General features: G+C 42.0%; 1 protein-coding gene across 2 annotated transcripts in view; it reads left to right on the top strand.

The window, feature by feature from the left end:
* Positions 1-19,756, top strand: part of CHCHD3 (coiled-coil-helix-coiled-coil-helix domain containing 3) — a 121,268-nt gene that overhangs the window by 65,029 nt on the left and 36,483 nt on the right. For both annotated transcript variants that reach the window (XM_041413430.1, XM_041413429.1), the window contains exon 5: positions 9,065-9,148. In XM_041413430.1, coding sequence (XP_041269364.1) covers positions 9,065-9,148 — 84 coding nt within the window. The remainder of the gene's footprint in view (positions 1-9,064; positions 9,149-19,756) is intronic.

Raw genomic sequence — 19,756 nt, 5'->3', positions numbered from 1 at the left:
GTTTCCCTTCCTGTCTTGCAGTAAATCAGCTTTATCCATGCAGTTTGAATATTTTCAGTGCTTAGAGTATTATTTATTTCTGTTAGAATAACACAAACACCAGCAGAGCTTGAAGTATAATTATGTTAAACACTGCACAGATGTGTAGTGAGTTCCAGGCTCTGCCCTGGAGACTCTGCAGGCAAATGAGAAGAGAAATCAAAGTGCAGTGAGTGGAAGTTGGACACAGGAATTCAATGACACGTGTTATAGGATTATATAAAAGGAAAATGCTCACCAATAATCGATGCATAAATCAATGCCAGCCCCTTTCAGAGCTGCTCTACTCAAGGTAATAATTCTCTGGTGTTTTTATTTCAGAATAAGTTGTTCAGTCTTTAAAGAAAACCCTGAAAGACCAGCGTTGTAATTTAGTAATTAAAATACAAAGAGCATTAAATCCTGCTGTGTTCTCCCACTTTCCCAGGGCTTTGCTGGATCTTTGTTTGTAGGTAGTAATTTAGAGAGTTATGGTAACTATGTGGTATTAACTTAGGATTTTCACACTTTGTTAAATATTTTATGGATATGAAGAACTGCAAATTGTCCTGTTAATTGTTTGAATTGAGTTTTCAGAGTGCTGGAAAAAAATGAAACAGAGCTAAAACCTGACTTATTAATTGGGATAAAAGTTTAGCTTGATATATGTACACATTACTAGTGTAAATATTTCCTTTACCACATTAATTTTTTGTGTGTCTCAATGCCAAAAGGTCTTTGAGGAAAGTTGGACATTCCAAAATTATCTTCCCTTGGCAATGGTGAGGTGAATACCTGAATTTCACTGTTAAGTCAAATATTCTGTTTAAAGATGAATTTGTTTTTGAGTTACATCTGCAGTCTGAAATGATCTGCTAGCTACAGTTCTTTTATTCTCCAGCTGAATAGGAGAATCTCTGGGAAATAAAATGGCTGCATAATTCGAGACTGAATCAATGAGTTTTGATGGCTTGTTTATTACTAAATAGAAGAATTCATTTTAACAAGATCAAAATTCCAAAAACCATAGATAAAATACCTTTAAGACAACAGATATCTGTATTTTTAGTGCCTTTTTGAACACCCAAAGATGAAGGTTTTGCTTGTGTTGTATCTTTCAAACTGCGAAACACAAACTGATGTAATTACAAGTGACTCAGTTCTTTGTCTTGAGCAGAAATCAATCCCTTGAATAGCAGAGCAGCAATAAATGTCCTTTTATTTGCTATTCCAAAGTGGATTTCCCTCCTTGGGCATTGTCACTTTTTGCCTTCAGTGGGAATTGGTGCTCAGGATCACAGATTGAGCAATGAGGCACCTTGTGCTGGGAGGGAGTGATATCAATTTATGCAGAGTTTGGACCACTTGATAGAAGAAGTGGGATATTCACAGATGGAAAATAACTCTGGAGAACGGCCCCTGATGCTGAGAGGCCTCTAATAAACACAAAATACAGGAGGTTTTCAATGGGATTCCAAATGAGATTGGCTTTGAAGTGGCTTCAATGAGGTGGTGAATTTTTATTGCTTTTATTAATGCAGCATCCCTAAGAATTATTTCAGTCTTTCTGTGTGCAGTCCATTGAATCTTCAGTTTACAAAGCACGAGAACTGGGGCTTTTAAAATGATGATAATACAGCATTGTTGATAAATGGTGCTGGGTTTTGGACAGAAGAATGAAGAGTCCTAGGTGGAAAGATCAAATTTCAGAATTTTCTTAGAATATTTGGGTATGAGGCAACTGAGGTGCAAATTTCTTCTCTCTTGGTTTTAGATTTCAGGGGTGAATTTTTGGAAGGGCCAAAGCTTCCTTATGTTTTGCTTTGTTTTAGATCATGTTAGGTTTAAAAACGCATCAAGTATTGGCTGACTGTGCTTAGCAATAGCTTTTATTTACCCTTCTGTTGTTTAATCCAGGAATTGAAAAGTATTCCTGCAAAATCATCATTAATATCAATTCTGAACATGGTAAAAAAATGGCAAAAATATTTACGATCTGCTACAACAGTGGTGCAAGAACAAAGATGGAAGTAGAACACAGTCCTAAATCAGTTTGCTGACAGTTTTTTCCCGGAATTTTACAGGATAACGGTCCTCTTGCTCTGTTTCATCCACTTTGGCTCATGTGGAGCAATCTGCTTCTTTCAGTTTAGTGAAAAACTACATATTTGACATATGACTGAAACATCAGAAGCTGTCAGCCACGGTTAGAGACAATATTTGAATTGCTACAAATACCTGGCAGCAGTACAGATAGTCTTTAAAATGTTTGATCTCCTTGGACTGTGTTGGCTGAGTGAAAAGCATGGATAGAGTTTCAGGAATAAGTCATGCCTCTCTTTCATTCCCAGTGACACACAGAGATGTAATTCAGATTTTTTTCAGTGTTTCTTTTTCCTTTGAACCACGGTTGGATGGAAACACGAGGCTTTTCTGCCTGTTGCTAATCACTAGAATAGTCATGAGTGTATTTTAATTTTTATTTGCAAGGAAATAAAGTCTTCAGAGTCTGTTGTTTTGAAGCTGAGCTAACCAGATGGTTCATTCGGCGTTTGGTGAGAAGTGGCAGCTTTTCTTTAGTGCTGATATTGTACAAGGGTGGGTTGGACAGGGCTGGTGGAAGGGGCTGGAATGAGATGATCTTGGAAGTCTCTTCCACCCCAAACTAGGATGGAATTCTGTAATTGCTCATTTCTGGTCACTTGGTAGAAATGTGTGATTTTTTCTGCCCTTGTTTTGGGGTAAGGATCATAAAATAAATCAGGCTGGAAGAGCCTGGGGTCCTCTCAAGTGAGTGAGTGGTGACTCAGAACTTCCCTTCTGTTGCTTCTCCTCCATGGGCCCTGTCCCTTGCAGATGGCGAAGGCTCAGCAGAACATCTCTGTCTCCAGGCTGGGAAGTTCTCAAATTCCAACTGGATACAGCCCTGGGGTGCCAACTGTGGCCTCTTCCTTGGCCTTGTTTGAGCAGAAACCTCCTGGATCTCTCTGGGTGTGCCTGCTCTCCCTAAATCATCCACCTCCTCCTCCAGTGTCCCACATCCTGGCAGGGCTGCCCAGGGAGGTTTGGAGTGCCCATCCCTGGAGGTCTCCAAGTAATTCCTGGGTGTGGCACTCAGAGCTCGGGCTGGGGACAAGGTGGAGATGGGGCACAACTTTGATGATCTTGGAGGGCTTTTCCAGCCTGAGGGATTCTGAGATTTTCCTTGCTCAGATTTTTATTCTGGCATAGTAGAAGCTCTTGTTGGGGTGATGCCTCAGGTTTAGCTTTTATATTTTTCACATTCTGAGCTGCTTTAGTGTGCAGTTCAGAGCTTCATGTTAGGGGACAGTGAATAGCTCCATTTAATCTCTGCTCTAGCTCAGCCTTCACAAGGCAGCAGGGGCAACAACCTCAATGAATTTCTGCCTTGGTGGAGAGACGTTCCTGTGGGTTTTCCTGTGCATATTCCCATGACTCACATTAGGATTGGAATCTGTAACTCTTTCTTGGCACTTTTACATTTGTGTTTTTCTCCTTTGGTCTATAACGAGATTCAGTAAATGAAGCTTCTTGTCACATCTTCTGTTCTTACACTAGATCTTTACTTGTTCATAAATTCAATTTTTTAATTTTCTCCATTAGCCTCCTCCTCTCAGTGTGATCTTTTTTATCTGCTCAACTCACTCTTTTAGGACTTCATTATTTTTAGAAAATGTACTGTAGCACATTTAGTGGTAATTACAAAGGCTTGTTTTAATTACACTTGTCAGAGAGTCTGTTTTATGATGCATTATTGGTGCTGCCATTTCCAATTCCTAACAATTCTTCACCTTCACAAGTGGAAATGAACATCCCTCTTTTCAAGTGATGTGTCCACATTTTTTTTTTTTTTTGTGCTTAGGGATGATTTTGTGCGTAATGGTAATTTAAAAGGAACACTTGGAGGGGGAAGAGAGCAGCATCTGTTCCCAAGAATATCCTTAAGTTCCTGGTGTTGCCTGTTCAGTATGATGGGTGTATTTATATGCTGAAATAGAAGGTTAAAAATTAAAACTGGGGCAGTTCAACATCCATGAAATGTGGAAATTGGGAATTATTTTTCTTGGACACTCAGTGCAGTCGAAGAGGAGAGTAGTTTTGCTGATCATAATAATTTGTGCAAATAATGAAACTTTCTCTGATTTTATCAATGTGCAAACGTGGAGGCACAGGGCTATACCTGAGTGAGTGGGAGAGGAATTCAGTGGATGTCAGATCCCTGGAATCATCCAAGGTCAGGCTGCACAGGGCTCTGAGCAGCCTGATGGAGGTGAAGATGTCACTGCTTATGCAGAGGTTTGGGAGATGATCCTTAAGGTCCCTTCCAGCCCAAACCATGATTTATGAAATGCCCAAAAACTGTTTTACAATGTGACACTCACAGCCTGGACCTGAATTCCCAGCTCTGGAATTCACACCTAGCTCTAACCCATGGATATGCTCATCCAGTGAACCTCAGGTTGGAAAAGACATGGAAAACCTCCAACAATGTGGTAGAGGAAGATCATGTTTTGAGAAGACCATGTTTTGAGAGGATGGTGTCTTGAGAGGATGATGTTTTTAGAAGATCATGTTTTGAGAAAATCATCTTTTGAGAAGATGATGTTTTGGGAGGATGATGTTTTGAGAAGATCATGTTTTGAGAAGATGATGTTTGGAGAGGATCATGTTTTGAGAAGATGATGTTTGGAGAGGATGATGTTTGGAGAAGATGATGTTTTGAGAGGATGATGTTTGGAGAAGATCATGTTTTGAGAGGATGATGTTTGGAGAAGATCATGTTTTGAGAAGATGATGTTTGGAGAAGATGATGTTTTGAGAGGATGATGTTTTGAGAGGATGATGTTTGGAGAAGATCATGTTTTGAGAAGAGCATGTCTTGATAAGATCATTACTTTGAGAAGATGATGAAGATGGTGTTTTGAGATCTCTCTTGTTCTGGTGCATCCCACCCATCCTGAGCGGCCAGTAGATTCCTGTGGGATGGTTCTTAGAGAGCTGCCACCACTTCCTTTTAACCTTTAATCCATTAGTTTTTCCTTCAGGCTCATCCCAAGACCTGCAGATATTCCATGTGGGCTTTCCTAGGAGAGGAGCCCTCATTGCTGTTGTCAGCATTTCCTTTGGAAAATCTTCACTCACAAACCTGAAGTGACAGGAGCTTTCCATCCCCCAGCTCCAGTGCCAGGTCTGGAATCCTTGGATGTGCCTTGGGAGGTCAGCAGTCCTTTGATGCCCACCTGCCCCATCCCCTGATGTTTGGTGACCCTGAGGCAAGACCTTCCAGGGACTTTCACCTGGCTGGTGTTAATTTGTAAATTCAAACTGGGCTCTTATTTTGAAGCAGATCATTCTTTTCTCAGAAAAACCCAAACTGGAGCCATCTCAGCAGTTCCACTGTAAATTTTTGGGATGTTAATGAACATGGAGCTTGGACTCTGTGCTGAGGGGCAGCTCCAAACCTGGGACTTCCAAAAGCTTCAGGAGCTGAGTCTGAAATCTGCCCACAAACCTACATTCAACCACCTGATAATAATTTTTTTTTTATCCTCACCTTAAATAATAGCTATTTATGACCACACACACTTGGAATCTTGCTGCATCCAGCAATAGATGCCTTTTTTTTAATTTTTAAAATTGAATTATCAAACATAGATTTTCAACCAGCTGCTTATATGCTCTGTTGTGCCCCACAGAGGACAAAATAAATGTGTTTTTGTTGTATCCAGTGTGAGCAGGGCTCAGTTTTGTCACAGGATGGCTCTGCAGGTGTCCCTGCAGTCAGGTACAAGGTGATTCCTGGAATTTTTTATTGGGAAGAAATCCCTTTTTTCCAGTGATGGCAACTCCTGCCAGTGCTGTCTAAATCCAGGTGCTACCTTTGAAACCAAAACCCAGGCTGGCCTTTACATCTTGGTCCAATTTCCCTGTGATTGTGAAGAACCTGTATTTAATATTAGTTATTTGTTTTGGGCGTTAAATTTGGGTGGTTTTTCTTTAGAAAACACCTAAGCAAAGGTTTTGTCTGTCAGAGGTTTTCATGAAGATACAACCAACCTGTTCCAGTACCTCATTTACACCTGAAGTGCAGCATTCAGCTAATTGGAAACATGGCTATTCTTAATTATTTTCTTGCAGCTCATTGACATTCACAAGGATCTTGTTGCTGCAGCCCCATAAATATAATATTACTTTACAGGTTTTTATTTTGGCGCTCAGTTCTCCTCTGTTGGCATATTTATAGTCTCCTGTATAAATGAATAATTTTATTTATTATTAATTCATTTGAACTTTGCTGTGTCTGCATTACTGTACAAGTGTTAGGGGTGGAAAAAAACTCTTTTTGCTGATTTTCTTACTTACCAACCAAGTCTTTCAGTTAGTTTCACAACACAGGGAAGCAAACCTTTGGATAAACAGATTATTTAGTATTTTATACATAGTTCTCCTTTATCAGTGCAATGAGCAGTGTCACTGCAGAGCAGTAAAATCCAGCTGGTTTTATGATTAATTTTTTTGGGGGAGTGACAGCGAACCAAGCCCAAAAAAACAACCCAAAAAACGAACCAACATCCCAAGTAAATCAAATTCCCAGGGCAAAATCTTCCATTCAGAGGGATAGCCTTGGAATAAATGTTACTGTGTGCCCTGATCACAGCAAGGCAGAGGAAAAGGATTAAGCTCAGCTTAAATCCTGGAGGATGAGGATGGGTTTTTGTCTCTTCTGTCATTGCTGTACCCTTGACCTGTTGTACTTTACACCCTGCAAAGCTGTGCCCTCATGGATCATCTGAAACGGGGTGAGTGAATTCAGTCAGGAGGTTCTTCCCTGGGTTTTATTCCATCCCATTGCCTTTCCAAAGTCAATTTTAGTTCCAGCTCATGGATAGAATTGTGGGGAGCATGATTGGATTGTAAGAACTAAACCTTAACCGAGTTCTCCTGAGCTTTATGGAATATTAAATACGTATTTTCTTTGTCACTGGCCTATTTTGCACAACAGGAATGTTCTGGAGATCTTTGTTTTGGGGATCATGGGATGGTTACAGATGGAGTATTTGCATTGGGTACCCATGAAGATGCCTTGCAGATCTGGAATATGAGATCTGGAATATGAGAAATGGAATGTTAGATATGGAATATGAGATGTAGACTGTTAGATCTGGAATATGAGAGATGGAATATTAGATCTGGAATATGAGATATTGAATGTTAGTTCGGGAATATGAGATGTGGAATATGAGATGTGGAATGTCAGATCTGGAATATGAGAAATGGAATGTTAGATATGGAATATGAGATGTGGAACATGAGATATGGAATATCAGATCTGGAATATCAGATCTTTAATGTTAGATCTGTAATATGAGGTATGGAATATGAGATATGGAATGTTAGATCTGGAAGATGAGATATGGAATGTGAGTTATGGTATATGAGATATGGAATATTAGATCTGGAATATCAGATGTGGAATATGAGATATGGAATGTTAGATCTGGAATCTGAGAATGGAATATGAGATCTGGAATGTGAGGTGTTCTGGCACAAGTTTCCAGAGCAGCTGTGGCTGCCCCTGGATCCATGGCAGTGTCCAAGGCCAGGCTGGACAGGATTGGAGCAGCCTGGGACAGTGGAAGGTGTTGGGGTTGGAATGAGGTGATTTTTTGGATCCCTTCCAACCCAAACCATTCCATGAATCCATATTTGGGAGAGGATGGTTTGGGGTGGACACAAAACCTGCAGTGAATTTTTTGGGGTTCTGTAAGCACCAAGTCTGGGATGTCATCAGGGATTATCTACAAGGAGAAACAAACCATGACCAATACAAAACATGGGAATTTGGCTGTGGAGTATTTCATGGAATGAGCTCTGGAAAAGCTGTAATTAATAAGGCAGGGCTGATTTAAATGCTGGGGGACAGGGCATGGAATTATGAGGGAGAGGCTGGCAAAGGACAGAGTTTAATTCATCCAAAATATGTTTTTTTAGGGTATTCTTGAAGAAGTTGCACAAAAAAACCCAACAATTTCCAAGTAGTTTCCTGCATAGATAGACCTGACATGCATGTGGGTTTTTGGTTTTGTTTGCATTCTTTCTGTTCAGCATTATATAATAAATTTAATTTGAATTTTAACATTTTTTACATGCTTCAGGACATAGAAACAAAGGTAAGCAGTTGAATAAGGAAACAAGGGAAAATCCAAACTTTTTAATGTATTCCAAAAATTGATCTTGACAAAGGGAATCAAATCTTGTATCTGTACAACATGTGGTGTAATTGTTGTAATGACCTTTACTAGATAAATATTAGTCACTCAAGATATTTTATTTAAAAATGCTGAACCTGGAAAGTATTGATAATTGATAATTTAGGTGTTAAATCCTTCATAGCTTGTTAAAAATCACTTGTGTGCTATTTACACAGCAGGACTTAGAGCTTTATATATTTTTAATAAATTCCTCTGTGCATGTGTGCTTTTTAAATGTATTTTCTGTTTTTTAATGAGTCTTCTTAATCCTTGCAAATGGGAAGTACTGCAGATGAAAAGCCAAAAACATCAATTTGCTGGGAGCAGTATCTCTTAAAAGAACACTGAGGTCATATTGGGATTGAAAAGATAAATATTTTAAATTATTCTGTATTATTTTAGATTTTTGGACATGGGAATATCTCGTGGTCAAGTTTTTCAGCTTCAACCAATCTGGGAGTTTCCAGAGGAGTGATTCCTAATTAAACAGAACAGGAGAGTTTTAGATGCACTTTTTAGCAGATATATAAACGGATTTTGGTCTTCCCAAATATCCACCTGTTTAGAATTAGGTTTTCCTAAGTTCAGAAGTAATTTGCCAAGTTAATTCAAATTAAAAACAAAAATAAATCCCAGCCTGATGCATTCTGGTGATGGTTCCAAATCCATTTGGGCAAACTCAGGCAGAGCTGTTGAGGAGGGGAGGAAAAAGCCCAGAATTATGGATAATATCCTTGATTCAGTATTTTTTTTATTCTGTTCCTTTTTTTTAGGCCAGGCAGCTGGAAGAGAAGGACAGGGAGCTGAAGAAACATGATGCCTACTACAAAGAGCAGCTGGCTCGGCTGGAAGAGAGGGTAAAACCTTTTTTTTCACTTCTAATGAACATTTTTTCCCCTTTTTTTCCATTTCTGTTCATTTCTGCTCCTGGTTATATTTACAAGATGACTTTTTTAAGGAGATAAAGATTAAAATTCTGGCCAGAGGGGTTATTTTTGTATTGCTGCTGCTGCTTCTGGCTCAGTATTGACAAGGTGGAAGGTTTGATGGGAGAATATTTGTTTTCTTTGCTAACAAAGTTCTCACATTCGCTGTGGGATTTCATCTGTCACGGTAATTACAGACAGAAAAATGAAATAATGAGGTTATTTTATACCAACGCTGATGAAGAGCCAGTGGAAATGAAGAAGTGTCACCAAGTAAAATAATTTAAATTAAAATAACAACAACAAAAAAAAGCGAAGTGTGAAGGGACATAGCGAATTTCTGCTTTCAGTGGGTGGAATTAGTGATTCCTCCATCAGTACATGAAGAGTTTAATTTTAATTCCAAGTTTATACCATGTTTAAAAGGCACTTCTGTGTCTTTATCTCATCACAGCCTTGAAATTAAACTGTAGAGAGCAGCTTGGGAAGCTGTGGGACTTGCTTACAGTGGCTTAACATATTGCTGTTAACATTCCTATTCTTTACAGGGTATTATTTTATAGGATGTTAATTTCAAATAATTACTGCTGCCATCATTTCCTGGCTCCCAGGTTGGTTGTAACCTCCAGCCTGAATACATTTGCCTCCTTTACCCCTCTGCCTTCTTCCTGAGCTTATATATTGGTGATTAATTCAGATTTTTTTTGTGTTAGTTGGTTGTGAAAATTATTAACAAGATACATATTCATTGATGCAGCTTAGCAGGCCAGAAGAAAACCCCTTGTTTTTCTGGATTAGAAGGAAGAACATGCTGCATAAATTATCAGTGTGTGTAATTGGTCTTAATGAATATTTTAAAGCCAGGGTACATCCGATACCGTGTCGGTGTTTTGTCCTCCCTTTGTGAAGATGACATTAATGAAGTCCCATGTTCTTGGCAATGAAAAAGAGCTTGAAAAGATGAGGGGAAATCAGTTTAATGATTCTAAATCGGTGCATTATTTAAACATATATTAAAATTATTTCATATATTTTAATTAAAAATTAAGATCCTTCACCAAAAAAAACTCCACAGAACACTTTACTTTTTCTCCAGTAACTGGCTTGGTGTTAGAGGAAAAAGCTTCAGTGGGATTTTATCCAGCCTGGATTTTTCTGGGGTGGTTGTAGCTGTGCTCTTAGTGTGGAGTAATTCATGGGAAAGGGTGTCTGATAAACCATGGGTCTTGGACAGCTTTTTCTTTCACCTTTTTTTACCCTTTACATCTTTTTAGATGTTTTTCTTGGTCATTTTTCATATTCATGTAGGTCACTGGCACAGTGGCTTCACTTGCTCCTGTTAGTGAAGCCTCCAATGTGTGTAAATACATTTTTGTGCTGTGCAAGGGAGATAATGAACTTTAAATAACTTCATTTGAGTTCTGCTGGAGTGCCACCCCCAGGGGATGTGAAATAGGAAATTCTGCCATCTCTTGGTTTCTCTGCTTGGTTTAGAAATCCGCAGGATTACAGCAAGGAGTTCTGAGTGGAGTTTCTGTGGTACCAAGCCTTGTTTTTTCATTCTGACTCCTATTTCTGAAGTAAAATCCTCTGCTTTTCCAAGTTGTCATCCACTTTATCATCAAGGTAAATTTTCATCTCTCCTACACAAAAAAGTGCTGTTCCAGCTCTGAGAGGAGCGAACTCTGTGTTCCAAATCTGACTTGGAATTTCTTCAGAGAGGTGGAAATTTCAGAGTGAAAACCTGGACAAGCAGAGGGGTCACAGCTCCTGCAATCCCACCTTCCCTCATGGGGTCACCTGGGAGCTTCTGTGCTGGGAATTTTGAAAATTGGGATGGAAATAGCTCTGGAAATGACAGAGCATGGAAAGAGGCTGGTTTGTTGTTGCTGAACTTGTCCTGATTTCAGTGGAAGGTGCACAGAGACAGAGCTTGGGCTGCGCAGCAGAGGGAATTTCGGAACAGGAGGTGGGCTGGGAGCAAGTGGAGCTCGGAGAATTGATGTCAGGATGAAGAAATGTTCAATCTGAGTCTGTCACCTGTGACAAAGAATGCTAATTACAATCTCAGATCATTCCCACATCAAATAAGCACACTTTAAAAACACTTCAGTTATGCCTGTGTGGTGTTTCTGGCTGTTGCATCATGGAGTGTCAGAGCTCATCTCAATGATTAATTGGCTTTTTGATTATTTAGCCTTTTCAATTAGAAGCTTCATATTTGTGTTCTTCAGTGCTGCTGAAAAAACAATGCAGACGTTGATAATAAAGGGAGATGACAACAGAACAGATTAGTGTCAGCACAGTGTGCTCCTTATGGAGAAAATTATCCATATTCAGTGCCAGATGAAGCCTGTCAATTATAAAATATTTCACTGACTGAGGGAAGATGCTCAACCTTTCCAGGGTATTAATACAGGACAAAATAACTGTGCACAAGTGACAGCTGTGATAGTAAAACATCAACAATTCTATTCTCAGGGGGAATAACTGTTCATAAATTTGGTTTATGTGCTAAAAACCTTTTGATACTTCCCCAAAACCCAGCAATTCCCCGACCAGCTGCCAGTGTTTCTAGGTCAAAGATAGCACATGAGCTATTAGTTATTACATGCTCCACAGCAGCAGAGCAATAGCAGAGAGTTTAACAAAGCACTTGAAGAACAGCCTTGCCCTGCTCTGCATCTGACTGGGTTGTGCAGCTGTGATTTAGGTGGTCACACGTGGAGCTTGGAAGGGAATTTGTCACTGTTTTCATTGTCCACTCATGGGAGGAAGGTGCTTCTTGACTGCAGTAAAACCCAGAGATAAAACAGTGCTGAAGTCACTGAGTTTTTGTGCAAATAATTTGGTGTTAATTATTTACTTAAAAGTGCAACGTGCTGCACAAGGGTCAGGGCAGCCCAAGCACAAACCCAGGCTGAGGGAGAAAAGGATGGAGAGCAGCCCTGGGGGAAGGACATGGGGATTTTGGTGAAGGAGAAGTTGGACATGCCCTGGCCATGGGTATTGGGACCCAGAACCCCCTGTGGGCAGCACGGGAGGGGTGGATTCTGTCCCTGTGCCCCACTCAGGTGAGACCCCACGTGCAGAGCTGCCCCAGCCCTGGGGACAAAAGAGCAGCACCTGGAGCTGATGGAGAGACCCCAGAGGAATCCATGGAGCTGCTCCAGGGCTGGAGCCAGGCTGGGAGAGCTGGGGATGTGTGGGGATGTTCCCTGGAGAAGGGAAGGATCCAGGGAGAGCTTCCAGCACATTCCAGGGCCTGGAGGGGCCCCAGGAGAGCTGCAGAGGGACTGGGGACAAGGGACAGAGGGACAGGACACAGGGAATGGCTCCCAGTGCCAGAGGGCAGCCATGGATGGGATCTTGGCAATGAGGAATTCCTGGCTGGGCTGGAATTGCCAGAGCAGCTGGGGCTGCCCCTGCATCCCTGCAGTGCCCAAGGCCAGGCTGGACACTGGGGCTGGAGCAGCCTGGCACAGTGGGAGGTATCCCATGGCACTGGGTGATTCTGAAGGTCTTTTCTAACCCAGACCATTCTATGACTCCCTAAGGAGAAAATAAATTTGTTTTAGAATAAAGAAGAGTCCCAGTGTTAAAGCAGAGCCCTTTTTCCAGGAATGCCATTCCTGCCGTGTGTGCCACATGCTCAGGATCTCTGTCTGTCCTTACTCTTGCAATTTCCTGTAACTAAAGCTGTTCCATTTCTGGTGTTTCTAGGGAACATTGTTGATATCTTCACTCTCTTGTCCATCTAATTCCAGTGGAGAGATGCAGTATTTTTGCCTGGTTTCAGTGCCAGTCCCAAGCCCCAGTGTCCACAGACTTTACTCATAACCAGCTCTGCATCTCCAGTGTCCCTTTGCTGTGCAGCTTCCATTCCCCATCCACCCTTGCACACAATTCCCATGCAGAGCAGCTGCCATCCCAGTTTGCCTTCACCCCTTTGCTTTTTACTTTACAACATTTTTTACGAAGGGCACATGACCCTCTCCTGCTTCTCGCTGTAGTTTTGGCATCACACAGACTCTCAGTGAGCTGGGTCTGCTCCTGCTCTCTCTCTGAGACTGATGGGACTCCCCAATTCCAATTTCCTCCAGCAAACCCAGCTATTTTCATGTTGCACAGCTTCCTAATGCTAATATGCATCATTAGGAGAATCCTGCCCCAAGTCATGGGAGCAGAAGGAAATTAATTTTAATACCCTGCTGTATGACACAACTACTTAGTTTATCAGTGTGAATGAGCAAGATATGGATCCCCATATTAATCATAATATTTTCCACTGGAGCCAAGTTTCTGTGCTCGTGAGTTTCCTAGGAATACTTCTAAGTGTTGAGCAGTTTGGTGTGAAGGTGGCTGTGGGGTGAGGTAATAGGATTATCCTGGAGCAGGAATCTGAGGGGTGGCTCAGGAGGCTGGGAAGGGGCTGAGCCTGGAGCAAAGGAGGCTCAGGGGGGCCCTTGTGGCTCTGCACACGTCCCTGCCAGGAGGGGACAGCCGGGGGGGTCGGGCTGTGCTCCAGGGAACAGGGACAGGAGGAGAGGGAACGGCCTCAGCCTGGGCCAGGGGAGATTTGGAAATTGGGAAAATTCCTTTTCTAAAAGGGCTCTTCAGCTCTGGCACAGGTGGAGTCCCCATTCCTGGAGGGATTTAAACAGCTTGAAGATGTGGCACTTGGGGACATGGCTCACTGGTGGCCTTGATGATTTCAGAGGGCTTTCCCAACCTAAGCAGTTCCATGATTCTGCCATTCTGTGGGAATTTGGAGGTTTCAGTGTTACCCTGGATTCAGCACACATTTAACAGCCCAGGATTCACTGCTCTGTCAGTTCTTGGCCCACTCCACAGCCCCCACACAGCCTTGAGGTGGGGCTCTGGTGGCCTTGGTGTGGGGACACTGCTGTTCCACAGAGGGCTCAGTGCACATCCCAGCCTGGGAATGCACACATTCAGTTCAGGAAATGTTGATCCACTTCTCTGCACCCGTTTTTCCCCTGCCTTAAATGTTGAGGAAGGATTTGCAAATCCCAAGCTCGGCACTTAATTTGGGGATTCTGCTTTCTATGGAGGCTGTCAAGGAGCATTAACCTTAAGGTAAGATGAGCACACAGAGCACAAAGCTCTGAGCTGATGGCACATTCTATCCCAGGTGTTAAATGGTATTATCCATCCTGCTTGCTACAGTAAATAGGATTTTGCTATTATGATGTGTCAGGATTTTCAGAGAAATCAAATTTACTAGACACTAAACTGCCATCCTCACTGCTGAGCAGCTTTATTCTGGGATCTTGTATTCATCCTAATCCTGTTGGTAGGAAATGCTTATACCAATTGTGTGGGGAAATTATAACTTAATGATCTCTTCCTTTTTCTATTCAAGGCTTAGGATGGCCCAACATGCTCTGCAGTGATAGCCCCAGTGCTGAGCTGAGGAGCTGATCTGCAGCTTCCCAGCGAGGAATTGGCTTTTTTGGCAGTTTCTCATCAGCACAAGTGCTCAGGTGCTAGCAATGCCAGCCCCACATTTGTTCAGATGCTTCAGAGCCTTGTTTACCTTTTCAGATCTCAACAACTCAGTAATCAGAAGCTGTTTGCTGGGCTTTTTGTAAAGTGGAGTTTGCAAGATGTAGATAACAGAGTGGGGACTGGTACAAAGTAGGATAATAACCACAAACATTTTCGTTCCCTACAAGGTAATTTAGTAATTTAAAGGGCTTTTTTTGTTTCTATTTGTGTTCAGTTATCAGTGTGTTTACTCTTTGTGGTCTCACGTGGCTGTAGCAGCGAGAATTCCATAAGCAGAGGATGATTCTGCTCTCACCTCTCAGAGTGTTTAGAAGTCTGTATTTGCCAGAGCAAACATGTTTACTCTCCCTACATTTGTGTGCATTCCTTCACACGTTCCAAAGCCAACTAGCAGGGATGTAGGTGCATGTTTGGAGACTTGAGACTGGATCCAGCCAAGTAGGAAATTATTTTGGCTGATGAGCATTTCGGGAAGAGGCAGGGACAGCTCAACAAACCTGGTGTTCTTGTTCTCATGAAGGCATGGAATTACTCCAGTATTCCCTAAATATCCGTGGTTTGAAAGGAAATAGTTCCATCATTCCCACTCTGCTCCTATTTTTGAGATTCTCTTGGTATTTGTGTCCTGTTTCTATTTGCCTGGCTCTATTTCTCTTTCTGTATCAAATAAATAAATGTATATATGCACCCACACACACAGAGTCAATACTTTAACTCTATTTCCAAGCACTCTTCCAATAGAAGCAATAAAATACATTACAGCTTCCCTGTGATGAATTCCACTGACTGCCATATCATCTCATTGTTAATGAATCGTGTTATTTCTGTGAAGTTAGTGGAGCCTTTTCCTTTTTAAATGGATATTCAGCTGCCACAGCGACTTCTCGCAGCTCTCCCAAATCGCTGCAGTGGGAGACCTGAAGAGAAAATCAAGATACATTCATTTCTCATTTTGTACTTGGGCCAAGAGACTTTTCTATGTCTCAGCTCATGTGCTGCACCAGGGAGATAAAAGTAGGAGTTCATCAGACTTTCCCAGTGCTTTGTATTTCCACATTGCTCCTGAAAAACCACCCTTTTTAGCACTGACCAGAGCGTAATGTTTTTGTCAGTTTAGCATAATAAAGCTGTCAACCCACCCAGTGATCTTGCCAACATTAGAAAATTCCTCTTTTCAGATTTCATTCTGTTTGGGGGACAGAGCTTTTGTTGAATTGCTTCTTGCCTGGCAGGTTGAGATTAGGAAACTTGCTACCAATTACAATATCTGAAACCTCCACCTGATTGACAGCCCGGGCTGGAGTGTTGCATTTAATGCTCTGCCTCCATATCTTGCCCAGCCACAATCATTACTCTGAACAATTGGGTCTCAGCCTTGATTTCATTTTTTTCCTCCTCATAATCTTCTATTTACCCTTTCTGACTAAGTAGCTAAGATGTTTATTATTAAACACACACCTCAGCCATGCATTTTCCCCCCAAGTGCAGAGTTTCCCAAAAATGCAGAGTTTCATGTTTGCCATGAAAAATACCTGCTGCAGTCTCATCTTTCACTATCACATATCCAATCAATAGCAAGGCTGAAATGCTGCTTAATAACAAAATGAGGAGTTGTTCCACACTGAATAGCAGCTATTGATGTTTCTCTAAATGTTTGTATATAGATTATTTTGCATTATGTATGTGTGTCTTTATAGAGAACAAAAAACCAGTGATAATCAATACTCCAGGATTTTTCCTGCTGTGCACTAAGACACCCGATCATTTTAACGTGGAACCACAGTTTCACACAGGTTGTTGCAGTTTTTATTTCTCCAGCATGTGCAAAAAAAAAAAAATTGTAGTTATTGTTCAAGCTAAAATGTTACTTAATTCCCCTTCCAGGGCCTGAAGGGGCTCCAGGAGAGCTGCAGAGGGACTGGGGACAAGGGATGGACAGGACACAGGGAATGGCTCCCAGTGCCAGAGGGCAGCCATGGATGGGATCTTGGCCATGAGGAATTCCTGGCTGGGCTGGAATTGCCAGAGCAGCTGGGGCTGCCCCTGCATCCCTGCAGTGCCCAAGGCCAGGCTGGACATTGGGGCTGGGAGCAGCATGGGATAATGAAATCCCAGTGATGCCAAGTTCATCCAGCACCTGTCACTTTTTTAGTCAATATTCCAGCATTTCCTCAGCCCCCCTGGTGATTGTGGGGGTTTTTTTGAGTGTAGCTTCATCTGAGCTTTTCCCCTTCTCCTTCTTACAGAGCAAAAAAAAAGCTGTCACGAGAGGGAAACATTTTAATAGGCAAAAAAAGGAACAAACTGAAGGAATTTTTTGAATGTTAAAAGCTGTGTTTATCACTTTACATAGGATATGGCAAAATGTTTTAACATATGGGGAGTTAATGAATAAGCAGCTTTCGCTTCACCCAGGTCTGTTCCCTCCTCCCACCATCTTCCCATCACAAGCTGAAGTTTGGGAACAAATACTGTGCTAAGTTAATGTTGGATTAAAGCAACCCTCAGGGAGGATTTCTCAGTTGAGGTAACACAATTAGAAATGATTAGAACTCTAAACTGAAGTGACCATTCCCCTGTGCTGGCCCTGCTGAGGGACCTCAGATCAGAGGGGCTGGAGAGGGTCCAGGGAAGGGAATGGAGCTGGGAAGGGTTGGAGAGCCAGGAGGGGCTGAGGGAGCTGGGAAGGGGCTGAGCCTGGAGCAAAGGAGGCTCAGGGGGGCCCTTGTGGCTCTGCACAAGTCCCTGCCAGGAGGGGACAGCCGGGGGGGTCGGGCTGTGCTCCAGGGAACAGGGACAGGAGGAGAGGGAACGGCCTCAGCCTGGGCCAGGGGGGGATTTTGGGGAAATTCCTTTCTGGAAAAGGCTGCCCACCCTGGCAGAGATGGAGTTCCCATCCCTGGAGGGATTTCAAAGCCCTGTGGATGTGGCACTTGGGCACATGGAGTAGTGGTGGCCTTGGCAGGGCTGGGAGTGGTTGGACTGGATGACCTCAGAGGGGTTTTCCAACCTTAATCATTTTATGATTAGAGGAAAACAATCCCTTATTGCCTAAGCATTAGCTAGTAATTATTCTCATTAGAAAGCAATAATGTTTTTGAGAAATTATGCTTTTTATTTAATTGTAAATAATCCTGCAAGCCCAGTGGCTGAAATCATGGAATCCTAGGAACACTCTTCCTGTATTACAGGAAGACTCACTGTCTTCATTTTCACTGCTGTCACTCTGAGTGATATTTTAATTTTTCCTGCCCCTAAAAATAGTCCAGTCCCGTAACTGATAGATAAATTAGAGAATCCCCAGGAAATGCTGCTCAGTGTTTCTGTCTGCCAGCACAATAAATGCAGAAGGCAATAAATGTCCTCTTACATCAAGAGGAGGCGGGTAATGAGTAAATGATGGGAAAAGGGATTTTGAAAATAAATGATCAGTCCAATCTAAGTTGAAAAACAATTTATTAATAGCTTGGTCTTCAGTGGGAGAGAGGGATCTGTGCAGGCAGAGGAGCTGGAGATGGACCACTGACATCTGGCAGTGATGGATTTTTGGGAAGTTCATTTAGTTTTATGAACAATAAGCTGTGACTTAGACCCAGCTTTTTCCATATGAATTTTGCTGGTTCACCATTGTGTTACAGAAAAAAAAAATTATTTTGTTTCTTTAATGTAAGCACAGAGGATGCTGGGTTTGGGGAAAGCTTTGTGTAAAGGATGCAGCTTTTAAAATGTCTGAGGAAATCTGGGCTCTGCACCATGTCCTGCTCTGGGTTTATCATTTTTCCACCTCATTTTGTTGTGCTTTTCATGTGCAGGAGTCAAACCCTGCCCAGGATTGGCTGTGTCCAGTGGCAACCTCCTTAAAATCAGGGAGAGTCTGGCCACAGTGAGAGCTGAACCAAAGTCCTGGGATTTTGGTTCACATTATTTGTAAATACATTATTTGTGACACAGATCCCACCTTTGGCCAGGCTTGGCCACAGGAATGAAAGTTTTAAGTAAAGGTTTTTCTTCTTGAGAATTCCCTACAAAAAGTCAAATTCTGTATTCCTCTGTGTTCTGTGAAACTCCCTCGAAACTGAAACAATGAATTTAAAACTGGGAGAAGGAGCTCTCATTAAAGATGATCAGAGGGAGTTATAGGAAGAAAATGGCAGAAAATAGGAGAGGAGAGATAAAATCAGAGTAATGGACTTGGTGACAAGCCTAGTGACAGCTTCTTTGCAGCCAAATTTTTGCTTTAAAAAGCAAAACCAGTTGGTCTTGGGCAAATTTCCTTTAAAATCTCTGACCCCCCCAATCCTTCAGAGATGGCATCAAGTTTCTTTATTCGTGAGATCCTCCTGGAAAAATAACCTGCCATTTTTACACCAATCCTTGCAAGGTGGAAGTTTCTTCTCTTTTTTTATTCTGATTGAACTTTTTTTCCACCCTCTTTGTGGTTTCTGTCTCTGCCACCAGCTCGGTGTGAAATAGGCCCAGCTCTGCTCGTTGTTGTTCTTGGTTTTAATTGGGAATTTGACACAGCAGAAGTGGCTGAACCCTCAGAGCCGGGGCTGGGGACAGAAATGACCCTTTTAAATTCAGAAATGCTGGTGATGTGTTCACCCCTTCAGTGTGTCGGGGAGAAATGAAAGTTCTCAGCTCTCACTCCTTTGGAACCAAAAAGCATTTTCATACCTGAGAGCTGGGACTCTCCAATGCACATCCATTCACAGGCACATTGCTGGGCCTCCAAAGGCCTTGTCTTTGGAAACAGAGGAGGATAATCTTGTGTTTGAAATCAGGAGATGCTCTCCTGGCACTTTAGAAATCTTGATTTTTTTTTTTTGTCCTCCATATCAGGGAGTTTAACCCTTTGCAGGCCAGGATCCCTCAGGGAAACAGCAAAGCAGAGCTGTGGTAATTGGGAAGCAAATCCAAATGAACCGCAGCAGAGGAGTTCAAACATTTGTCTGATTCTCAGAAGAGAGTTATGCTTGTTTTCAATGTCTTGACATTTTCATACCT

Source organism: Onychostruthus taczanowskii, unplaced genomic scaffold (assembly GCF_017590055.1).
Source record: "Onychostruthus taczanowskii isolate IOZ18803 unplaced genomic scaffold, ASM1759005v1 scaffold41, whole genome shotgun sequence".
Lineage (NCBI taxonomy): Eukaryota > Metazoa > Chordata > Aves > Passeriformes > Passeridae > Onychostruthus > Onychostruthus taczanowskii.
The sequence above is the reverse complement of the archived record's forward strand: the minus strand, read 5'-3'. Positions and strand labels throughout refer to the sequence as shown.